We start from the raw sequence: 19,449 nt of genomic DNA, 5'->3' as shown, positions 1-19,449 counted from the left end.
CGAGGGGCCGATTGGCCTACTCCTGCTCCTATTTCTTATGTTCTTAAAAAGTGTCCCCCCTCTCCCATTCTGCCCCAACAACATGTTTCAACCCCAACTTCAAAACAGCAGCCCCTGTGTGACCCTCCCCCCAACATTTCTCACAACAACCCCCTGCTCATACCAGTCTTGAGCGACGCTGCCAATTAGGGCCAGTGTTGTACTGCAGGCCTATGCCCACTAGAAACGGAGACTGCCCGGAGGGCAGCTGTTCATAGACCATAGGTGAATGGCCAGTGTCTAACCCACTGGGCCAGCCAGCTCCCCCAATTAATTGGTTTTTAAAAAAAAAATATATAACCTCCCCAACGTCATACCCAGTTGCAGCAGCACGCAACAACTGGATGGTGATGTGAACGGACAGCAGTCCAGCCACCCATTCGCCCCTTTCCAACTCAGGAGGGGGGAGGAGGCCGGGAGAATCGGCTTATACCAGAAAGGAACCTCACCAGGTATTTGGACCTTGCTGACCCTTCATTTTCCAGGGCTTTCCTTCCAGTTAGGATCTCCAACAAAACCTGAAATTAGAAGAGAAAGAAAAATGTTTAATTGAAAGGAGTTAAACGCACTGGAATACCACTGTTAAAGACTTGCATTTATACAGCGCCTTTTATGACCTCAGGACATCCCAAAGTGCTTTACAGCCAGTGAAGTACTTGTAATGTAGGGAAACGTGGCACAGCAAGCTCCCACAAACAGCAATAAGATAATGACCGGGTATTCTGTTTTGGTGATTTGGCTGAAGGATAAATACTGGCCAGGACACTGTGGAGAACTCCCCTGTTCTTCTTTGAAATAACGGCCATGGGATATTCTACATCCACCTCAGAAGACAGACGGGGCCTCGGTTTAACATCTCATCCGAAGGACGGCACCTCTGACAGTGCGGCGCTCCCTTAGTACTGCACTGGGAGTGTCGGCTTGGATTATGGGGCTCACGTCTCTGGAGGGGGACTTGAACCCACAGCCTTCTACTCCGAGTCGAGCGCACTACCACTGAGCCACAGCTGACACCTGTTGTCGTGCTGTTTATGTTAAACTCCGTATTATCCCCAGCCATCACGGCTATCACAACTCTTCTTGCCTCACTCTATTTTATCGATACTGTGGTCAGTGCTCCTTGGAACTCTCCTTACTTGTGCCTCCTAAACTTAAAATATTCTATCCACACACTCCTCATCCTTCTAGTATCCTCACAGTATTGAAACAAAGACCCGTGCACATCTCCAGTCTAAATCTGAACTTCTTGCCTTCACAAGCCTCAAGTGTGAACCATGAAGCCTCGCAGGTCACATCCAAAGTTTAAATCCACATTTACATTTACTTGAAAGTATCTCAGGCTACCAACATCAAACAGTCCCAGGGCAGGTACAGCACGGGTTAGATACAGAGTAAAGCTCCCTCTACACTGTCCCATCAAACACTCCCAGGGCAGGTACAGGGTTAGATACAGAGTAAAGCTCCCTCTACACTGTCCCATCAAACACTCCCAGGGCAGGTACAGCACAGGTTAGATACAGAGTAAAGCTCCCTCTACACTGTCCCGTCAAACACTCCCAGGGCAGGTACAGCACGGGTTAGATACAGAGTAAAGCTCCCTCTGCACTGTCCCATCAAACACTCCCAGGGCAGGTACAGGGTTAGATACAGAGTAAAGCTCCCTCTACACTGTCCCATCAAACACTCCCAGGGCAGGTACAGGGTTAGATACAGAGTAAAGCTCCCTCTACACTGTCCCATCAAACACTCCCAGGGCAGGTACAGGGTTAGATACAGAGTAAAGCTCCCTCTGCACTGTCCCATCAAACACTCCCAGGGCAGGTACAGGGTTAGATACAGAGTAAAGCTCCCTCTACACTGTCCCATCAAACACTCCCAGGGCAGGTACAGGGTTAGATACAGAGTAAAGCTCCCTCTACACTGTCCCATCAAACACTCCCAGGGCAGGTACAGCACAGGTTAGATACAGAGTAAAGCTCCCTCTACACTGTCCCATCAAACACTCCCAGGGCAGGTACAGCGGTAGAAAGACCTGCACTCACCACCCCGAAGCTGTAGGTGTCCAGTTCCACAGCCAGCTGCCCGCTCATGATGTACTCGTCGGGAAGGTATGCCAGCGTTCCCTGCAGCGTCTGTGTCCGAGCCACGGTGCAGCTTTTACCGGAGTTGTTCGAGTACCGGCTGAAACGCGCCAATCCGAAATCCCCCAACTTCGGAACAAAATTCTCATCCAGGAGGATGTTGGAACTAGAACGTAGAGGAAAGGGAACATTTAGAATGAGTCAAGTGAGGGCCAGTAATGAAGGAGATCGAACTCTCTCAACAATACTTGTTACTGGGCACATGCAGAAGCCCTCTTATTATTTTGACGCATTCATAAACCTGTTTGCTTAAACAAAAGGTTTAAAATAGTGCACAGTGAGATTTTATCAAAACTCAGTATTGCATTCAGTACGGCCATCACAGAGTGTAATTTCATCCCAGTAAGTCTAATCTTTTTTTTAAATGCATTCTCGGGATGTGGGTGTCGCTGACAAGGCCGGCATTTATTGACCATCCATAGCTGCCCTTGAGAAGGAAGTGGTGAGCTGCCTTCTTGAACCACTGCAGTCCGTGTGGTGAAGGTTCTCCCACAGTGCTGTTAGATAGGGAGTTCAGGTTTTGACCCAGTGACGATGAAGGAACGGCCGATATATGTCCGAGTCTGGATGTTGTGTAACGTGGAGGGGAACTTGGAGGTGATGGTGTTCCCACGCGCCTGCTGTCCTTGTCCTTCTAGGCGGTGGAGGTCGCTGGTTTGGGAAGTGCTGTTAAAGGGGCCTTGACGAGTTGCTGCAGTGCATCTTGTAGATGGTATACACTGCAGCCATGGTGCGCCGGTTGGTGGAGGGAGTGGATGTTCAAGGTGACCAAAAGCTTAGTTAAACAGGTAGGTTTTAAGGAGGGTCTTAAAGGAGGAGAGAGAGGTGGAGTGGCAAAGAGGTTCAGGGAGGGAATTCCAGAGCTTAGACAGCTGAAAGCATAGCCGCCAATGGTGGGGTGAAGGGAGTTGGGGGTGGACAAGAGGCCAGAGTTGGAGGAAAGCAGAGTTCTGAGAGAATTGGCGGGCTGGAGAACGTTACAGAGATAGGGAGGGGTGAGTCCACGGAGGGATCTGAACACGAGGATGAGAATTTTAAATCTGTGGCGTTCAACATCCACAAGCACCTGCACTCTCCAGCAGGATCGACTGGATTGCGATAAGGAGCCGGGACTCTGCTGATTCTTCCCCCTCCCCAAACTAGGGTGGACTGCGGCCAATTGTATCACCGCCCTGGCCGGCATCAACTCACTCGGCCCAGGCTGGAGGTTTAACCTGGGGGGGGATCTTTCTGGTCTGTGTGGCTCAGTACCACACCAGCCGGAAATGGAGATGAAAATCGGGCGGATTTCTTAACAGGTGATAAGGTGAAAATCTGCTCCCACAGCTCTCCAGGTGTATTCGCCATCCTAACAAACCACAGATTCGAAAGCAAAAAAAAAACACCACGCAGAAAAACCTGGGACAGCAGGTCAGCCAGCATCTAAAATGGAGAAAGGCAGGTTAATGCTTCGGGATGTGATCCGACTCCGCCAGAGCTCGCACGGCCTATTACCTCTTCACGTCTCCGTGTATTAAGCTGGGGTTGCTGGAATGCAGGAAACTTATCGCGCGGGCAGCTCCCAGCGCCACGTTGAGACGCCTCAGCCACGAAAGCGGGGGGGTGCTGTTCTGCAAGATGGAAGGAAGAGAAGGGGAAACAAAAAAGGCAGTGAGGAATCGTAATTCTTTTCTTCAACAACCCGCAAGCTTAACGTACAAAAACGTTCCAAGGTGCATAATGGAGGGGTGTGGCAGGGGGGGGGGGGGGGGGAAACGCAGGAATTGGAGAGCAGAGATAAGGGAGGGGGTGACCAAAGGGGTAGTCGGTGAAGTAGGTTTTGAAGGTGTGGCAGAGATAGAAGCAAGGCAGAAGAGTTTAGAGACTCCTAAAAAGTAGTCTCAGCGTCTGAGCTGCACAGACCAGTCAGGATTACTGGACAGCCACTGGCAGCTTTTCCTCTCCCTATTCCAGGAGTGCTGCTTCCAACTGCAGGAAGTCTAGCACTGCCACAACTGAGCATCCTCTGAAAATCAGATACAATGGATCAGTGACGTGGACTCCACTAGACTGCTCTGTAGTTTTGAACCGTCTAAAAGGAGGCATCTCCGGACTTGACCTCAATCCGCGTGAACAAAGTTGTATGCTTTTTTTTAAAAAAAATAAAAAACTTTTCTCTCGCCAACTTCCTCCCTTCCGCTCCTGAAGGTATCGATTCCTTGCTGGGGTACAAATGCAAGGGCATCAGGTGCCCTCCAACCCCGTGCCCAAGTGATGGTTAAGAGGGCGTCCCCCCAGGTCACTCGACTGCAGAGGACATCGTAACCGAGCCCCGATGCTGTCCTTACAGGACGCCCACAGATCTGACCGCTTCCCAGCGGGGATCAGTCAGGAGCAGAAATCCTGGATGATTCGCCCCTCTACACCAGTGGGGGGGGGGGGGGGGGAGCAAGTCCAACAGCTGCAAGCCTATCGCTGCCACCACGCAGATCAGCCGGCTTGGCACAGATTGGGGACTGAACTAGGACCTTCCTCTCTGTACAGCTTCAATGCAGACACTTTACCACTGCAGGGGAGCTCGGTTTTAAAGCGAGGGGTGTTCATGCTGGGCATCCCTGCTCCCCCCCGATTGCTATCCAGTGGAAAGGTTGTGGGTGTCTGGGTGAGGACAATGTTGAGCTCGGCCGTGACGCCTCCATAGTCAAACAGCCCGCTAAACTTCACTGTCTGGCTCACATATGGAAGATGGGACTTGAAGCAACTACGGGCGGGGACACCCCTCCCCTCCGTTACCTCATCACTTTTCTCCCCTCCTCTGCTGACTCATCACTGTGGCAAAATTGCACAAGGGTCCAGCAGCTCTCCGCCCCCTGGCCCAAGCAGCCATTCTTCACTGATGAGCCCAGGCAGTGAGTGCTGGCAATGCAATTCGACCAAGGAAAGCATCGCAACCAAATCTGATCCTGTCGCCGCCGCCCGCCAATCCACACACGCGGACTTTCCAGCTGGGGTAACCGGACGATGATCAGCAGCAGGGACCCTAGCTTACCTTCTCCCTAACCAAATGGGTGCCGAGGCCAATTGGAGGTGCCCCAATTCCCACCTCCACCCCGGCTGAGAACAGCCAACTCTACCACTACACACCGGATAAACTCACCAGCCGTCAAGGCAACACTTTCAACATAAAGTACACCTCAAGCAGGAATCAACATTAGGAGGGGTGGGGGAGAATTATTGCACCCTGCACACAAGGAAACTGGAGAATTTGCACACTAGGTACCTGACACTGTAGCCGGTCCTCCAGGGAGCCGTTTGGCATGTACATGTACACCAGACAGTGTACACCGTCCTCCACACAACAACCAGCCAAATCCACGATGTTCGGGTGTCGGTACCTCAACAACAGAGAAAGCAAGAGGGTCAACCCCGGAAACCAGCGTCCAGGTTTAAGCAACACAAGAGAAAAAAATAAAACAGCAGAAGAGCACTTTGCAAATTATCACTCACTGGTAAAGCTTCTCCAGCTCAGTGTGAAAACTCCCCCTCACGGTCTTCCAGTCCAAATCAGAATCCTATTTAGAGGGGAGAAGAGAGAAAAAAATACTTCAGCTAGCACTAGACTTCCACGGTGCAATGGATATGGGCCAGATAGGCCCAATTAACACAGCAACCTATAGCCCCACTGTTATCGCACTCCCAACGGTAAGAATGATCTCAACATTTTCACTTGGGTTTGCTGAACACTTATGCTGCTAACAGGTGCACAGAACTAGTCTCCTTGACAAATAGTTTGGTTTTCAAGCACACGTACAGCAAGGATAAAATAAACATTATTGAAATAACAAAGATCCTCAAATCTCAGAGTTGCTTTATTATTGTATTAAATCTTAGAACAAAATATATACTATTTTAACAACCATTTTAAACAATTATTCAGCTTGCCCGGTCACAACTTCGCTGCTTGTTCCCCTTCATCTCAGTCCAATTTTTATTTTCTCTCTGGTTTATTTTTCTACCTAATCTAACCTTTCCTATCTTTGGTCTTTTATTACTAGTAGATCTCCTGCCACATTGATCACGTGGCTCAGAGAATACAGTGGTACGGGGAACTACAAAGCCACCCAATGGCCACAGTCTACAACTACAGCATGACCAGAACCTGTTTACATAAGGAATTCCCATTATAACTGATTACATAGAAATTTTCAATGTTGACTGAAAAACCACAACCAAAAATTGTAACAAGCGATATCTGGGGGGGGGGGGGGGGGGGGGGGGAGGGGAAACATCACCCAGTGGCCATAGCCTACAACTACAGCGTGACCAAAACCTGTTTACATAGGGAATTCCCAGTATAACTGATTGTCAACATTGAAAATTCCTATATAAAGAGCAACCCAACAAAATTCACCCGCAACAGAAAAATCGGTAAACAGCAAATAGTTGCTTACCTCTTTCAGCCTTTTAACAGCATACTTCGTGTGACGCATCAACGCACGGTAAACACAGCCAAAACCCCCTTCGCCAATCTTCTGCTTCTCTGCGAAATTGCCCGTGCCCTTTTTGAGTTCTTGCAGTGGCCAGTAAAACAGGTACTTCTCCATGGACGCCGAGGACACTGGACAGGGTATAGCGGGAGCCTGAGAGAGAAAAAAAAATAAAAAAGGAAATGTACATATTATATACATGTCCTAGCAAATCTCTCCAGACAAGGGTCAAGGCAACTCAGAGGATGTGCTGTTTAATACGGACAGGAACATGCCACATAACACACAATGCATTATTCTGCTGCACGAAGTGTAGGGATGTGGCCCTTTAAGGCTACACGGTATGATTTCTGTTAAGTAAACACTGGGTGAGTTCATACAGAAGACAATTAGGAGGCAGCAGATATTCTGACTCGGGTATTTAGTGTTCCTAGAGAGTGTCTTCGATTCTTTATACACAGAAAGTTGACTGCTGCAGGGAAACCTGACAGCCAGGAAGTGCGCCCTAGATTTTTTTTTAAAAAGTGATGGATGGATACTAATTAATACAGATTGACGAACGAATGGATGGATAGATTTCAAATTAAAATGTTAAAAGTAGAAGTTGGCAGCTCCTTGCTGCAGGGCTTATATAGGAACATAGGAACACAGGAGTAGGCCATTCAGCCCCTCGTGCCTGCTCCGCCATTTGATAAGATCATGGCTGATCTGTGATCTAACTCCATATACCTGCCTTTGGCCCATATCCCTTAATACCTTTGGTTGGCAAAAAGCTATCAATCTCAGATTTAAATTTAGCAATTGAGCTAGTATCAATTGCTGTTTGCGGAAGGGAGTTCCAAACTTCTACCACCCTTTGTGTGTAGAAATGTTTTCTAATCTCGCTCCTGAAAGATCTAGCTCTAATTTTTAGACTGTGCCCCCTACTCCTAGAATCCCCAACCAGCGGAAATAGTTTCTCTCTATCCACCCTATCCGTTCCCCTTAATATCTTATAAACTTCGATCAGATCACCCCTTAACCTTCTAAACTCTAGAGAATACAACCCCAATTTGTGTAATCTCTCCTCGTAACTTAACCCTTGAAGTCTGGGTATCATTCTAGTAAACCTACGCTGCACTCCCTCCAAGGCCAATATGTCCTTCCGAAGGTGCGCTGCCCAGAACTGCTCACAGTACTCCAGGTGCGTTCTAACCAGGGTTTAGACATGGGTCGGCCCTTCACACAGGAGAGCTATTTAAACACTTTCTCACTGCCAGTGTGCTTCTATACCTTCCAACACATTCCCCATCTCTTCTGAAGGCACTGATGCCCTGTAGGACCTCACTCAATTGACCATTCTACAGAGCCCATGCTGGCGGGCTATTCAATCATGGGGGCATCACAGTCGAGCTCAATCCTGTCCTCGCCAGGAGTCCACGCGCACGTGGATCGCTGAATAGTGATCGGGAAAGGGAGGGCTCCCCCAACGCCGCAGCCAATCGTAGCCCCCCCCCCCCCAACCCTGGCTGAGATCAGGGATGGGACCAGGGTCCTTCCTGGTTGGCACAGCTCAGTTGCACAATGTGCAGTGCATCTTCCCAATGAGCCATCGAGGGGAGGCACAGAAGATGTAGAAGACAAAATATTTGCTGTATGAAGGTATATCATTCTCCAGAGACTTTTTTTTTCTTTAAAGTAAAAAAGTTATAATTACCTTGCTTAAACTGGCCACGCTACTGGAGCTCAACTTTATTGCCGAGTTGCCATGATCTGTAAACATGCTGTCTGGAGGAGTGGGCGGGCGTGGTAACATAATTTGAGGCTCTGAAGTCGAGGAAAGAAAGGGAAGGAAATAAAAAGATAGTTATGAAAAGGTCAGTTGTGCAGTATTTTCATCTCCATATTGCTTAGCCCTCCATGACTTGCTGCAACCACCCTTCCCTAAATACACAAGTACCACTCCCCTGGTAAAAAGCAGGCAGAGGCCCTATTTGGAGGTGGGAGGGAGAAATTAATCAGTCATCCACCTCTCCATGGCACAGCTCATTGGTCATGAAGGTGCTTGCTCGTGCTGGGTACTAGTTCCACATGGGCCACTCAGCCCAAGTACCTTGCCCAAATGTTCAAGTGTGAACCTAGTGGATAGTGATCAGGAGAAGCACTCCAGGCTAATTTTCCCCTCTTCAGCACAAGGTTGCTAAGTCCATATCATGGTGCCCTCCCCGCTACCACCATCACCGAGATCAGGGATAAAACCCAGGACCTTCCTGGTCTGTTTGGCTCAGTAGCACACCGTGCGGTGAGTTTACCGACGGAGCCTTCAGGAAAGCACATCTTTTGTTTTTAAAAACACAATCGCCGCGCATGTTTTCCTTCATGTTCTCTGCTTACGTGGAGAGTCAACGGCCACCGTTTCCTGCTCGCTTGGCTTGCCGTTGCTGCTTTTCCCAGAGTTTGACCAGGTGAACGACGGGCTGGGTGCTGGCAAGGGCACCGCAGGTTGCGAGTAAATGTATGGATTCATCCTGAAAGGCGCCATGTTGGGTGGCGGAGCATAGACTGGAGGCCTCCCTGGAGCACAGTGTACAGAAAGCACACACATTATTTAAGCAAGCACAGCCACATTTAGTCATAGTCTATTTTCATTCCCCTCAGTGCGGGGCAGCAGGGGAGCCAGACACCCTGTAATACTGCCCACATGGGTCGCTCCCTTCCTATACCTCCCTCGAGAGGCTAAGTACAGGTTCTGCAGCAGGACGATTCATTTAGTGAGTGAATCCCATTGTGCCCAGCAGATTAAACCTTATTATGAGCAGCGCAACGCAATGTGCTGATCCTGGCACCTGTTGTCTGCGTAGCGATGGCTCAAATCCATGCTCGACTGTCTGATGACAATCTAGAGGTCACCCACCTGGCTGGGGAGGGAGAGGGAAGAAAAGAAAAAAAAATACAAGCATTTTCATAGTGCCTCAGTACAGCCCAAAGCGCTTTAAGGCCAATGAAGTACATTTTGGAGTGTAGTCACTGTTGTAATGTAGGAAACGCGGCAGCTAATTTGCGCACAGCAAGATCCCACAAATAACAATATGATAAATAACCAGATCATCTGTTTTAGTGAAGTTGATTGAGGGATTAGTATTGGCCAGAACACTGTGGAGAACTCCCTTGCTCCTCTTCCGATAGTGGCTGTGGGGTCTTCCACATCCACCTGAGAGGGCAGACAGGGCCTCGGTTTAATGTATCATCTGAAGGATGGCACCTCAGACAGTGCAGCATTCCCTCAGTACTGCAATGGAGTGTCAGCTTGGATTTGGTGCTCAAGTCTCTGGTGCGATGCCCTCAACCTTCTGACTACAAGGCGACAGTGCTACCACTGAGCCACGGCAAATATTGAGCCACAGAAGAGGGGAAAATATGGTAAATGAAGTCTCCAAGATGGAAAAGGCTCCAAAGATGACACGCTTGGGATATTTGAACAGTCGTTTCTTCACGGCAGACCTGGTGATCGAATATCTGAACCAGGCCAGACCTCAATTCCAGGACAGCAGACAATTGACCAGCCAGACTACCTCACTGAAGTGACGCACAGGGGCAGACTGGGATTCTTCCCACTCGGCTCCCGTTAACTCTGCACATCACTGAACTAACAACTTGTTTTGTCCTAGATGTAAAATTGGGAAACAGTTCTTTTCCCTTCCTCCCAAGCCAGTTCTTCTCACCTCCACCCCTGCCCCTCCCCACCGCCCCCCCCCCCACCTCAATCAAATTCTGGCCTTGGGACATTTTACTACGTTAAAGGCACTATATAAATGCAAGTTGTCGTTGTCTCCTGTCACTGGAGTCCACTGAATCAACTTTGCAGCAGTGAGGCTCTGTGAATATCCGACTCCTGCTGGAAAATGCACGTCTGCGCTGGATCGGGCTCAGTTGTGACAACCCCCACAGTCAAATAGCCTGCCAACAGTAACTGTCGAGACTCACTCATGAAGATTGGCGAGATATCTGAAGGTGATTGTGAAACTCCACACCAAGGGCCAATGCTTTCAGGTCAACGGAGAAAAGGAAGGGGGGGGGGGGGGGGGGGACAGGGGGGGTGCTAGTTAAACCCTCCAGCCCACCAATCGTTTATGGGCAGCAGACTTCTATAGACTAGCTATGGGCTGGAGTAACAGAACTTGCTCCCAACCTCCCTCTCCCTTCCTACTCAGGATGGCCCAGGAAAGGAAAATTATGTGTTTCTTCCTCCCTCACCCCGCCCTCCTCCCAAAGAACAGGTTAGTGTTTTCAATCCCTGATTTCTGAGACGGTCTGCAACTTGAGGAGCTGCAGGCTGCAGAGTTTGGACGTATGCATTTCACGACGGGGGAGAGAAGTTCCACAAGCTGCCCCCGGCTAGAATCACGGCTTCTAAATATAGGCTTTTTGTGTTGGGTTCTGCATGGATGGCAGAGCTCTCTTGCAATTCTGAGTGGGAGAGGGACTACCCCTAGTTCACACAAGCATGGTTTCTTTTTAAATAAATGTTCTGCAGCGTGCACTAAAATAGAATGTTATTAGTAAAAACCAGCATGACACAATCTTGGAAATTTCTGCATTAACTCTCTCCGTGCCATTTCAACCAGTACGACATTTATCGAAACAGAAGTACAGACACGGACGGCCATTTGACCCATGCTAGCTCACCCTTGAGAAAGAAGCTACAGGTCCCCCCCCACTCCAAGCACCACCGATTCCAGATGTTTTTGCCTCTGCTATCCTAGCCAAAAGTCCTGATCACCTGCTGCCCACAAGATAATTACGGGATGAGGTCCATCTTAATTCATCCATCCAGAGACACCCCACAGTCCCCCTTCTCCCACCCCCACCCACCTACGGCAGCACCCAATGATCCCTGGACTTTCTCCACTGAGCGAAGCAGCTCTGATAGGTCCAACGACCACTTCTACAAAATGGCGGGAATTCAAACATCCTGCAGTGTGTTTAGATTGCCCCAAGATGCACCTCCTCTGGCTAGGCGAGGCTGCATCTGTGGCGCCCGTGCTTGTTTTCTTAGGCAGCTGCAGGCACCCACCGGGTAAAGCAGTGTCTTCTGACGTTACTCTGCCGCAGTTTGCTACCAGTCCAGATAGATCCTTGCCTAAACAGATATCTGCACGGATCTGCCATTTCAAATCAAAGTGTTCTGAACACCCCATGATATGTCCCCAAATTGCTGGGTCGAGGTGAGTGCGGCAGTTAGAGAGAGGGGGGATGTACACGGGCATTAAACTCCGAAGAGGCGGGGCTCAGCAAAAAAGTTTGGGAACCTCTGCTCTGTGAAGAACTTCCGATATCAATCCTAAATTTGTGTTTCATTACTTCGAATCTGTGCCCCCTTGTTCTACTCTCTCAATTTAATTTCAAGTAATATTCCTGATTTTCCTTTTCCATACGATTTACCACCTCTCCTTTCCATACTGAAAAGCACAAGTTTCTCCAGCCTTTCCTCAGAATTCAGACCCCGGGCACCAGGGATGAGCCTCTTGGCTCTTCTCCGCACTGCCTCCAGAGCTTGAACGCCTCCCTTGCGTCTCACCTCAAGTTCCCCTTTCTCCATTTTGACCCTGTGCCCCTTTGAGCAACAGTCACCGTTTAGTTTGAAGCAGTGCTCCAGATTTACGCTTTCACACGCCATTTATTGCCCGTTAGGCCTCCCTTCGCAGTTGCCTCCTTTGAAGGCTCAACAGCCCTAGTTACATTACAGCACTCCCCCTGCACCTCCTCCCAGGAAGCAGCCTTGACTCTGGTGGCCGTTCTGCATTGTAACCAATATGTCGCTAGCACCTCTGCTGGTCGAGGGGCACCAACTCGAGGCAGTTTTAGCCCCAGGCCGCGAGAGGCAAAGCATCGCCCACCAGCAAACAACCAATTCCAGCAGTAGACACGGCAAACATCAACACACTCCCACAGCTCACGTGTATTTGCTGTTCCTTGTCCATGGCATTTTCAACATGCGTTCGTTCCAAGCAACAAAGCACGCCTTGCTCTCAAAAAGCTGCCCAACCGAGCGGAGACTGGGAACGAAACAACGTGTTACGATGCGATGCAATTGACAACTTGGTATCCCCTGGTGATATTGCTAAAGAGCCGGCCGTGTCTACATAAGAAATAGGAGCAGGAGCAGGCCAAACGGTCCCTCGAGCCTGCTCCGCCACCCAACAAGATCATGGCTGATCTGATCCTAACCTCAAATCTAAATTCATGTCCAATTTCCTGCCCGCTCCCCGTAATCCCTAATTCCCTTTACTTCTAGGAAACTGTCGATTTCCGTTTTAAATTTATTTAATGATATAGCTTCCACAGCTACCTGGGGCTCACTATGCTCACCATTAGCTTCCGCTCGAGTTCCCTGCAAACAGAACACTGATCATGTTGTGACCTTGGGAACCCAGCTTGGAAGCTTTGGACTATCAAGCCTGGGCTCAGGGGTCGCACTCTCACCTCAGAGTCAGAAGGTTGTGGGTACAAGTCACACTCCAGAGGCGCAAGCGTATGATCTAGGCCGACTGAAGGAGTGCTGCGCTGTCGAAGATGCTGTCTTTTCTATAAGATATTCTGCCCTCTCAAGTGGACATGAGATATCATGGCACTATTTGTAACAAAGGTAGCGTGTTCTTCCGATGCCCTGACCAACATTTACCCCTCAACCAACCACCACCAAAGCAGATTAACTAGACATTTATCTTATTGCTCTTTGTAGGATCTTGCTGTGCACAAATTGAAAACCGCATTTGCCTACCTAGCAGTGACTTCACTTCTAAAGTAACCCATCAACTGTGAAATGCTTTATGGCATTCCAAGGATGTAAAAAGCACTATATAAATGCAGGTTCTTGCTTCCTGAAATCAGCAAGGGTTAAATGGGATTAAAAAAAGTGATGATTTCTCTGTGCTCCAAGCTGAAACTGCTGCAGTCAAGAGACATTTCACTTGCAATTCCAACAGTGGCCTGCAAATGGCAACAGACTATCAGAACAGTGTCACTGGGACATGTGTATGTCCACAGGGGAAAGCAAAAGTTGCTGTGGAAAGAAAGGAAACTGCATGTGACGCAGTTTAATCAGGAGAAAGGCTACTCATCGCAACGGCTGCTTTTACAACCACAAAGTATAAATAGATGATGGAAAAGTTTATACAGAAGGGCTCAACCTAAGCCAGCTATTGCCCTGACATTTTGACCACAGAAAGTAACGGCAGGGGAAATTTACCTAACATTGAAACATTAACCATTATCTATGTAATAAAATGCTTGTGTCTAGTGATCTAATATTATAGAGTCCATTGGAGCAATCAGATCACTCTGGATTCCTTCATATGACCATTGCACAACTAAGCACTGCCCATCACTTCAGCCCTTCCCCCATCCCCTCCTCCGCGACGAATACTGACAGTCACACAGACTTCCCGTTCATCTCCTTCACACACCCCTCCCACTTCAAACCAGCATATTCCCCAGCTCAACCTGACCCACGTCATTGGGGCCCTACCAGTGAGGTAGTGCAGCTCACGGGCAACAACCTGCTGCACAGTGGTCTGAGACAGTCCACATCGGAGGAGCCCCAATCCTCTCAGTAACTGCAGCTACCAAGACTAAACGCGTCTCTCCCAAAACTTTGGTTAGACCACCATCTCCCAACACTTTTGACTTGTGTTCACAACAGAAAGACTGTTTCTGTAAGTGGACCAAGGATTAGATTGTCAACACCGCCCAGGCGCTGCGCACCAGCTACCCATTATAGGATCTGCCCGATTTTCATTTCAATGGAATCGAAATTGAAAATCAGGCAGCTTCCATAACAAGCATCCGGACACTGAGTTGCAGTACACTTCCATATAACCATAGATGTTTACAGCACAGAAGGAGGCCAGTCAGCCCATTGCATCTGTGCCGGATCTTTGCTAGAGCAGTCCAAAACTAATCACACTGCCCCACGCTCTCCCTCTAGCACCGAATCTACCTCTGCTTCAAATGTTTATCCACTTTTTCCTTAAAGGATGCAACAGTCTCTGCCTCAACTGCTCCCTATGGAAAACCATTCCATGCTCCCAAGAAATTTCTCTTAACTTCCCTCCTCACTCTCAACAACAATATCAAACGGACGATCCCTCATCAATGACTCGCCAAACAGAGGGACTAGACTAACTATTCGTTCCATCAGAAACCTTTAATGGTGGTCTAACCAAAGTTCTGTATAAAATTATTATTTCTTTACTCTTGTATTCTTTGCTACCATTTATAAAACCCATGCTTCCACAGTGGATGAAGGTGATCTTTCCCTGCCCTGCCAATAATTGTTTACATGAGCCCCTATGGTGAAGCCAGCAGGTTATTTGACAATGGACAGCATCGCTGCAGAGCACAATCCTGTCCTCCCCCAACATGCCCGCTGGGGTCACTAGATGGCAAACAGAAACAGGGCCTCTATCTCACTTCTTCCTTGTTAACCCAATTATTGTGCCTCTACTGCTGCCCAGTCAAGCCAGGACATTCGCTCCGAATCACAATCCAGCAGCACCTGCGAGAAAATGTACGTGTAGACAAGTGGTGAGGGCAGGATCAGCATTGGCTGCGATGGTCCCATGGTCAAATAGCTTTTCTACATTCAGTGTTAGTCATAAGTTTAGGTGTCGGAGGGTTGACGACATTGTTGGGCAAACTAGTCTGCAGGGGTTCTTTCAGAGCAGGGCAACTTGAGGAAGTTGAATTAAAAATCATGCTTGGTTAAAATTAAGCAACCTGGGTCGATGATGACTGTGCCTCCACTTCTGTTAACTTCCCTTCAGCTCTACCGCAGCCCACAAAGTCATTAACCCAAGCTGGTTAGCAGTTGTGTCATTTCAACATTGCGTGCGTGGATTCACATAATCAGGAATAGCAATTCCGCCTGTCCCAACCCCCACCCTCTACCCATTATGCCGTCAAAGCTTGCTGGTTTTATACCCCTCACCATGTGTTTTCCTACTCCCCTGAATGTGATGACTCATGCTGGGTACAGCTTCACAGTCAACGAGCCCCTTCTATGAAAGGAAGGCAGACTTGCGTTTATATAGCACCTTTCACATCCCAAGGACAACGCAAAGTGCTTCAAAGCCAGTGAAGTGTGGTCACTTATGCGGCAGTCAATCTGTGCACAGCAAGTGACCATTCGTCATGCATTACCTTAGGCAATGTGTGTCAGCATGTAATGCATTACAGCAGAGTGCTGTCCCAGACACACTTTTCCACCAGGATTCAGTGGATATTGGTCAGGAACAGGAAACTCTAGCTGATTTCCCCCTCCTCCGTAGCCCAGGGCCTCTAAGACCCATTGTACCTCTTCTACTACCTAACCCCTAACCCCCAGTAGAGATCAACACTGTCCGGGCAACCAGTCTCATACTTTGCTGGTCTGGATGGCTCGGCTGATCGCCAAATAAGCTCACTAATCTACCTGCGAAGCCTCTCGTTGCAAAGAAAAAGAACCAAAATTATATCACTATTCAAATGTAGAGCTGGCAACGCCCCCCTCTTTAATCTAATCCTGTTTTGTCTCCTCCAAGAAACTGAATGCAAGTAGATTTATAGAACTGGCACTAAATTCTCTTGCGTGTGTCCCCCCCACTCCCCCATTAGAATTGGTGTGTCTCTGATCGACAATCTCTTCCCTCCCAAGCCAAAATTATTCACCAAAAATTCATCATGAGAATGCATACACATGACCACGGTCTGGTATAACTTTCAACCTACCAACACTTTTTTTAAAAAAAACTTTATTAAGGTGCCATCAACGAGCGCTGATTCACACCCAGTTCTGTGCTGAAACCCAGCCAAGGCGAGAAAACCCAACTTTAAAAAGGAAGAGGAGCCAGGTCTCATAATCTTGAATGAAACAGATGTCTTTTTAATGATTCTGCAGGGAGTCCAAAATGCAAATGCGAACAGAATGAGCTTAGCACGAAAGCTACGACATGGAAGGAGCAGTATCTCTGCGTGGAATACATACCGAGTTCACAGGAAGAGGGCGACGCTGGTGAGGACACATTTATTGCTCGCCCCTAGTTGCCCAGAGATGGTGGTGGCGGGGGGAATTCCCCTTGAACTGCTGCAGTCCTTGTGGCGGTGGCGATTCTACAGTAGCCTTGGGTCAGGGATTCCCCAGGATGCTAACCCAGTGACAATGAAGGAATGGCGGTTTACCCGAGTCGGGGTGGTGTGCGATTTGGAAGGAGACGTGGAGATGATGCTCCTATAACCTTGCTGCTCTTGTCCTTTGCAATGGTGATCGCAGGGCTGTTGCAGTAAACTCGGTGAGTTGGTGCTGTGTACCAACGGTGGAGAGGGTTGATACATGCCACTGGGGGTCTCCATAAGTTTTTTTTTAAAACAATGGTTGCCACATTTTTGCTTTTAGAAGACTAACTTGCCCAATCCCCAATGGCTTGCTTACTAAAAACAATGAACATTGTGGAACAGAAACTGACAGACCAGAAAGGCCTCAGGTTCAGTCCCTAGTCGGGAGTGTGGTACAGGTATTACAATCGGCCACCTGGTTTGCAAGGGGGGGGGTGCGCCGAAGAAAATAAAAGTCACTGTTTCCGCTCCGATCAGAGTCAGATGCCTGTGGGACTCAAGCCTCTCGCCTAGGGTAAGGCTCCAGTGCAGAACTGAGGGACAGCTGCATTGTCAGAGTGCTGACCTTCACGAGTCGTTAAACCGAGGCCCCATCTGCCAGTTCAGGCGAATGTTAAAGATCCCACGTTACTATTGGTGGAAGAGCAATAGGTTCTTCCGGTGTCCTGGCCAAACATTCCTCCCTTAACCATGTTTGGCTATTTAACAGTGGTTTAACAAAAGTAACTGCACTTTCAAAGCAATTCATTCACGTGAAGTGCTTTGAGAGGTGAAAGGGCACCCTGCTGGGAAGGACACTGATGTGGAGGTTTGTGGAGAGGATTGAGATGCAATGTGATGCTCCCCAAGGTCAAATAACCTGCCACCTGCGTTCACAAATGAGGAGTGACCATTTGGGCAAGGTTCTGTCAGATAGTCAATGCTCTGGAAACGGTACTAAAGTGTGAGTTAGTGTCTTCAGGAGAGGACAGAACTGAGGATAACTCTCCTTCCAGTGTCCTGCTCAGTGCCTGATCCCTTTTGTGAAATGTCCCGAAGCAATTCAGTGCACTGAAGGCGACACACAAGTGCAAGTTGCTATGTTTCCGTCATTTAAGGGATTCTTCAGCCCTGATGTCCCAACATTTTTGTTTTTGAAAAGGGAACCACAGCTTTGCTTCAAATCAGTGGTAAAACAAAACACATGGCTTTCATTTGTGTTTTTTAAAAAAAGACACAAACAGGGTCATAAACCTATTTGAATTGCCCAAGGCTTTTCTTTATTCTTTGTATCCCAACCGCTATGGTCGTCACCAGGAGGTGATGGCTGGACGTGCGTACGCAGTTGGGACGGATCACTCAACTGGTCGTCAGCTGAGTAGCTGAGCCACACAGGCTAGGAAGGTCCCAAGTTCGGTCCTTGCTCTGTGCTGAGCTAACGTAAGGACTTGCACAACACCAGGTTATAGTCCAACAGCTTTATTTGAAATCACAAGCTTTCGGAGCTTTGCTCCTTCGTCAGGTGAGCTAGGAGAGGGAGGAGCAGGAGGAAGAAATCAGCCAGGGTTCCCACTCCCGATCGTCATCCCATGATTTGCGTTGAAAAGCACACGGGTGCAGATATGGAGTGAGAACAGGATCAAGCTCAGCCTTCTGACCCGCAGGAGTGTGCAACCAACCGACTGGTTCTCTCCCAACTTCTTAGCTCGTGTCCATAGCCAAAAGGCAGTTTCCACAACCCACCCCGTTCTCTAATAAACTAAAGCAAGAGTCTTGTGTGCGACATAAACTGGATAGCACATCACAGGACCAACAACTACCCTTTTACCTCGGTGGCTTGCACATTGAGACTGTGCACATTGCCCACTCTGAAAGGTGCAAAATACCAAACTCTGACCATGATGTTCAGGCTAAAACTAATGGTCAAATTTATTTACAAGGAATATCATTAGGCTGGGGTTGTTTTCTTTGGAACCAAGGAGGCTGAGGGGAGATTTAATTGAGGTGTATAAAATTATGAGGGGCCTAGATAGAGTGGAAAGGAAGGACCTATTTCCCTTAGCAGAGAGGTCAATAACCAGGGGGCATAGATTTAAAGTAATTGGTAAAAGGATTAGAGGGGAGCTGAGGAGAAATGTTTTCACCCAGAGGGTGGTGGGGGTCTGGAACTCACTGCCTGAACGGGTGGTAGAGGCAGAAACCCTCATCACGTTTAAAAAGTACTTGGATATGCACTTGAAGTGCTGTGACCTGCAAGGCTACAGATCAAGCGCTGGAAAGTGGGATTAGGCTGGGTGGCTCATTTTCTGCCGGCGCGGACATGACGATGGGCCGAATGGCTTTTTGTGCTGTAAATTTTCTATGTTTCTACTATACAGAAGCACAAGAATAGCACAAGCAGTTAGCAATACAGTGCTTGACTTACACATATTTAATATTTTTCGGAACAGTTTAGAGTCTAAAATCTTAGCCCTGTCAAGCATCTTTTTCCAGGGTCATTGCTGATAGGTTACTTATCAGGAGCCTCTCCTCACCTCAATGTGGAAACAGGAGACTGGCATTATAGGGAAACCCCCTCCACCTATTATACTATTCTCCTGGGTCTTCAAAGACAATTTTCAACACTAGATCCGAGGACATTAGTTAGCAGACAGATACTCGCATATGAATTCTAACACTCAAAGAAACAAGGC

The 19,449-nt window shown here is 48.4% G+C and overlaps 1 protein-coding gene across 2 annotated transcripts in view; it reads right to left on the bottom strand.

Moving 5' to 3' along the window:
• irak1 (interleukin-1 receptor-associated kinase 1) overlaps positions 1-19,449 on the bottom strand; it is a 65,219-nt gene that overhangs the window by 16,083 nt on the left and 29,687 nt on the right. For both annotated transcript variants that reach the window (XM_067976189.1, XM_067976188.1), the window contains 8 exons: positions 9,020-9,199; positions 8,343-8,452; positions 6,611-6,799; positions 5,667-5,731; positions 5,440-5,554; positions 3,675-3,790; positions 2,082-2,286; positions 489-557 (listed from right to left, as the gene is read on the bottom strand). In XM_067976189.1, the coding sequence (XP_067832290.1) occupies positions 489-557; positions 2,082-2,286; positions 3,675-3,790; positions 5,440-5,554; positions 5,667-5,731; positions 6,611-6,799; positions 8,343-8,452; positions 9,020-9,167 (1,017 nt within the window). In that variant the 5' untranslated portion in view covers positions 9,168-9,199. The remainder of the gene's footprint in view (positions 1-488; positions 558-2,081; positions 2,287-3,674; positions 3,791-5,439; positions 5,555-5,666; positions 5,732-6,610; positions 6,800-8,342; positions 8,453-9,019; positions 9,200-19,449) is intronic.

The sequence above is a fragment of the Heptranchias perlo genome, chromosome 45 (assembly GCF_035084215.1).
Source record: "Heptranchias perlo isolate sHepPer1 chromosome 45, sHepPer1.hap1, whole genome shotgun sequence".
In the NCBI taxonomy this organism is placed as follows: Eukaryota; Metazoa; Chordata; class Chondrichthyes; order Hexanchiformes; family Hexanchidae; genus Heptranchias; species Heptranchias perlo.
This window is presented reverse-complemented; position numbering and strand designations above follow the sequence as displayed.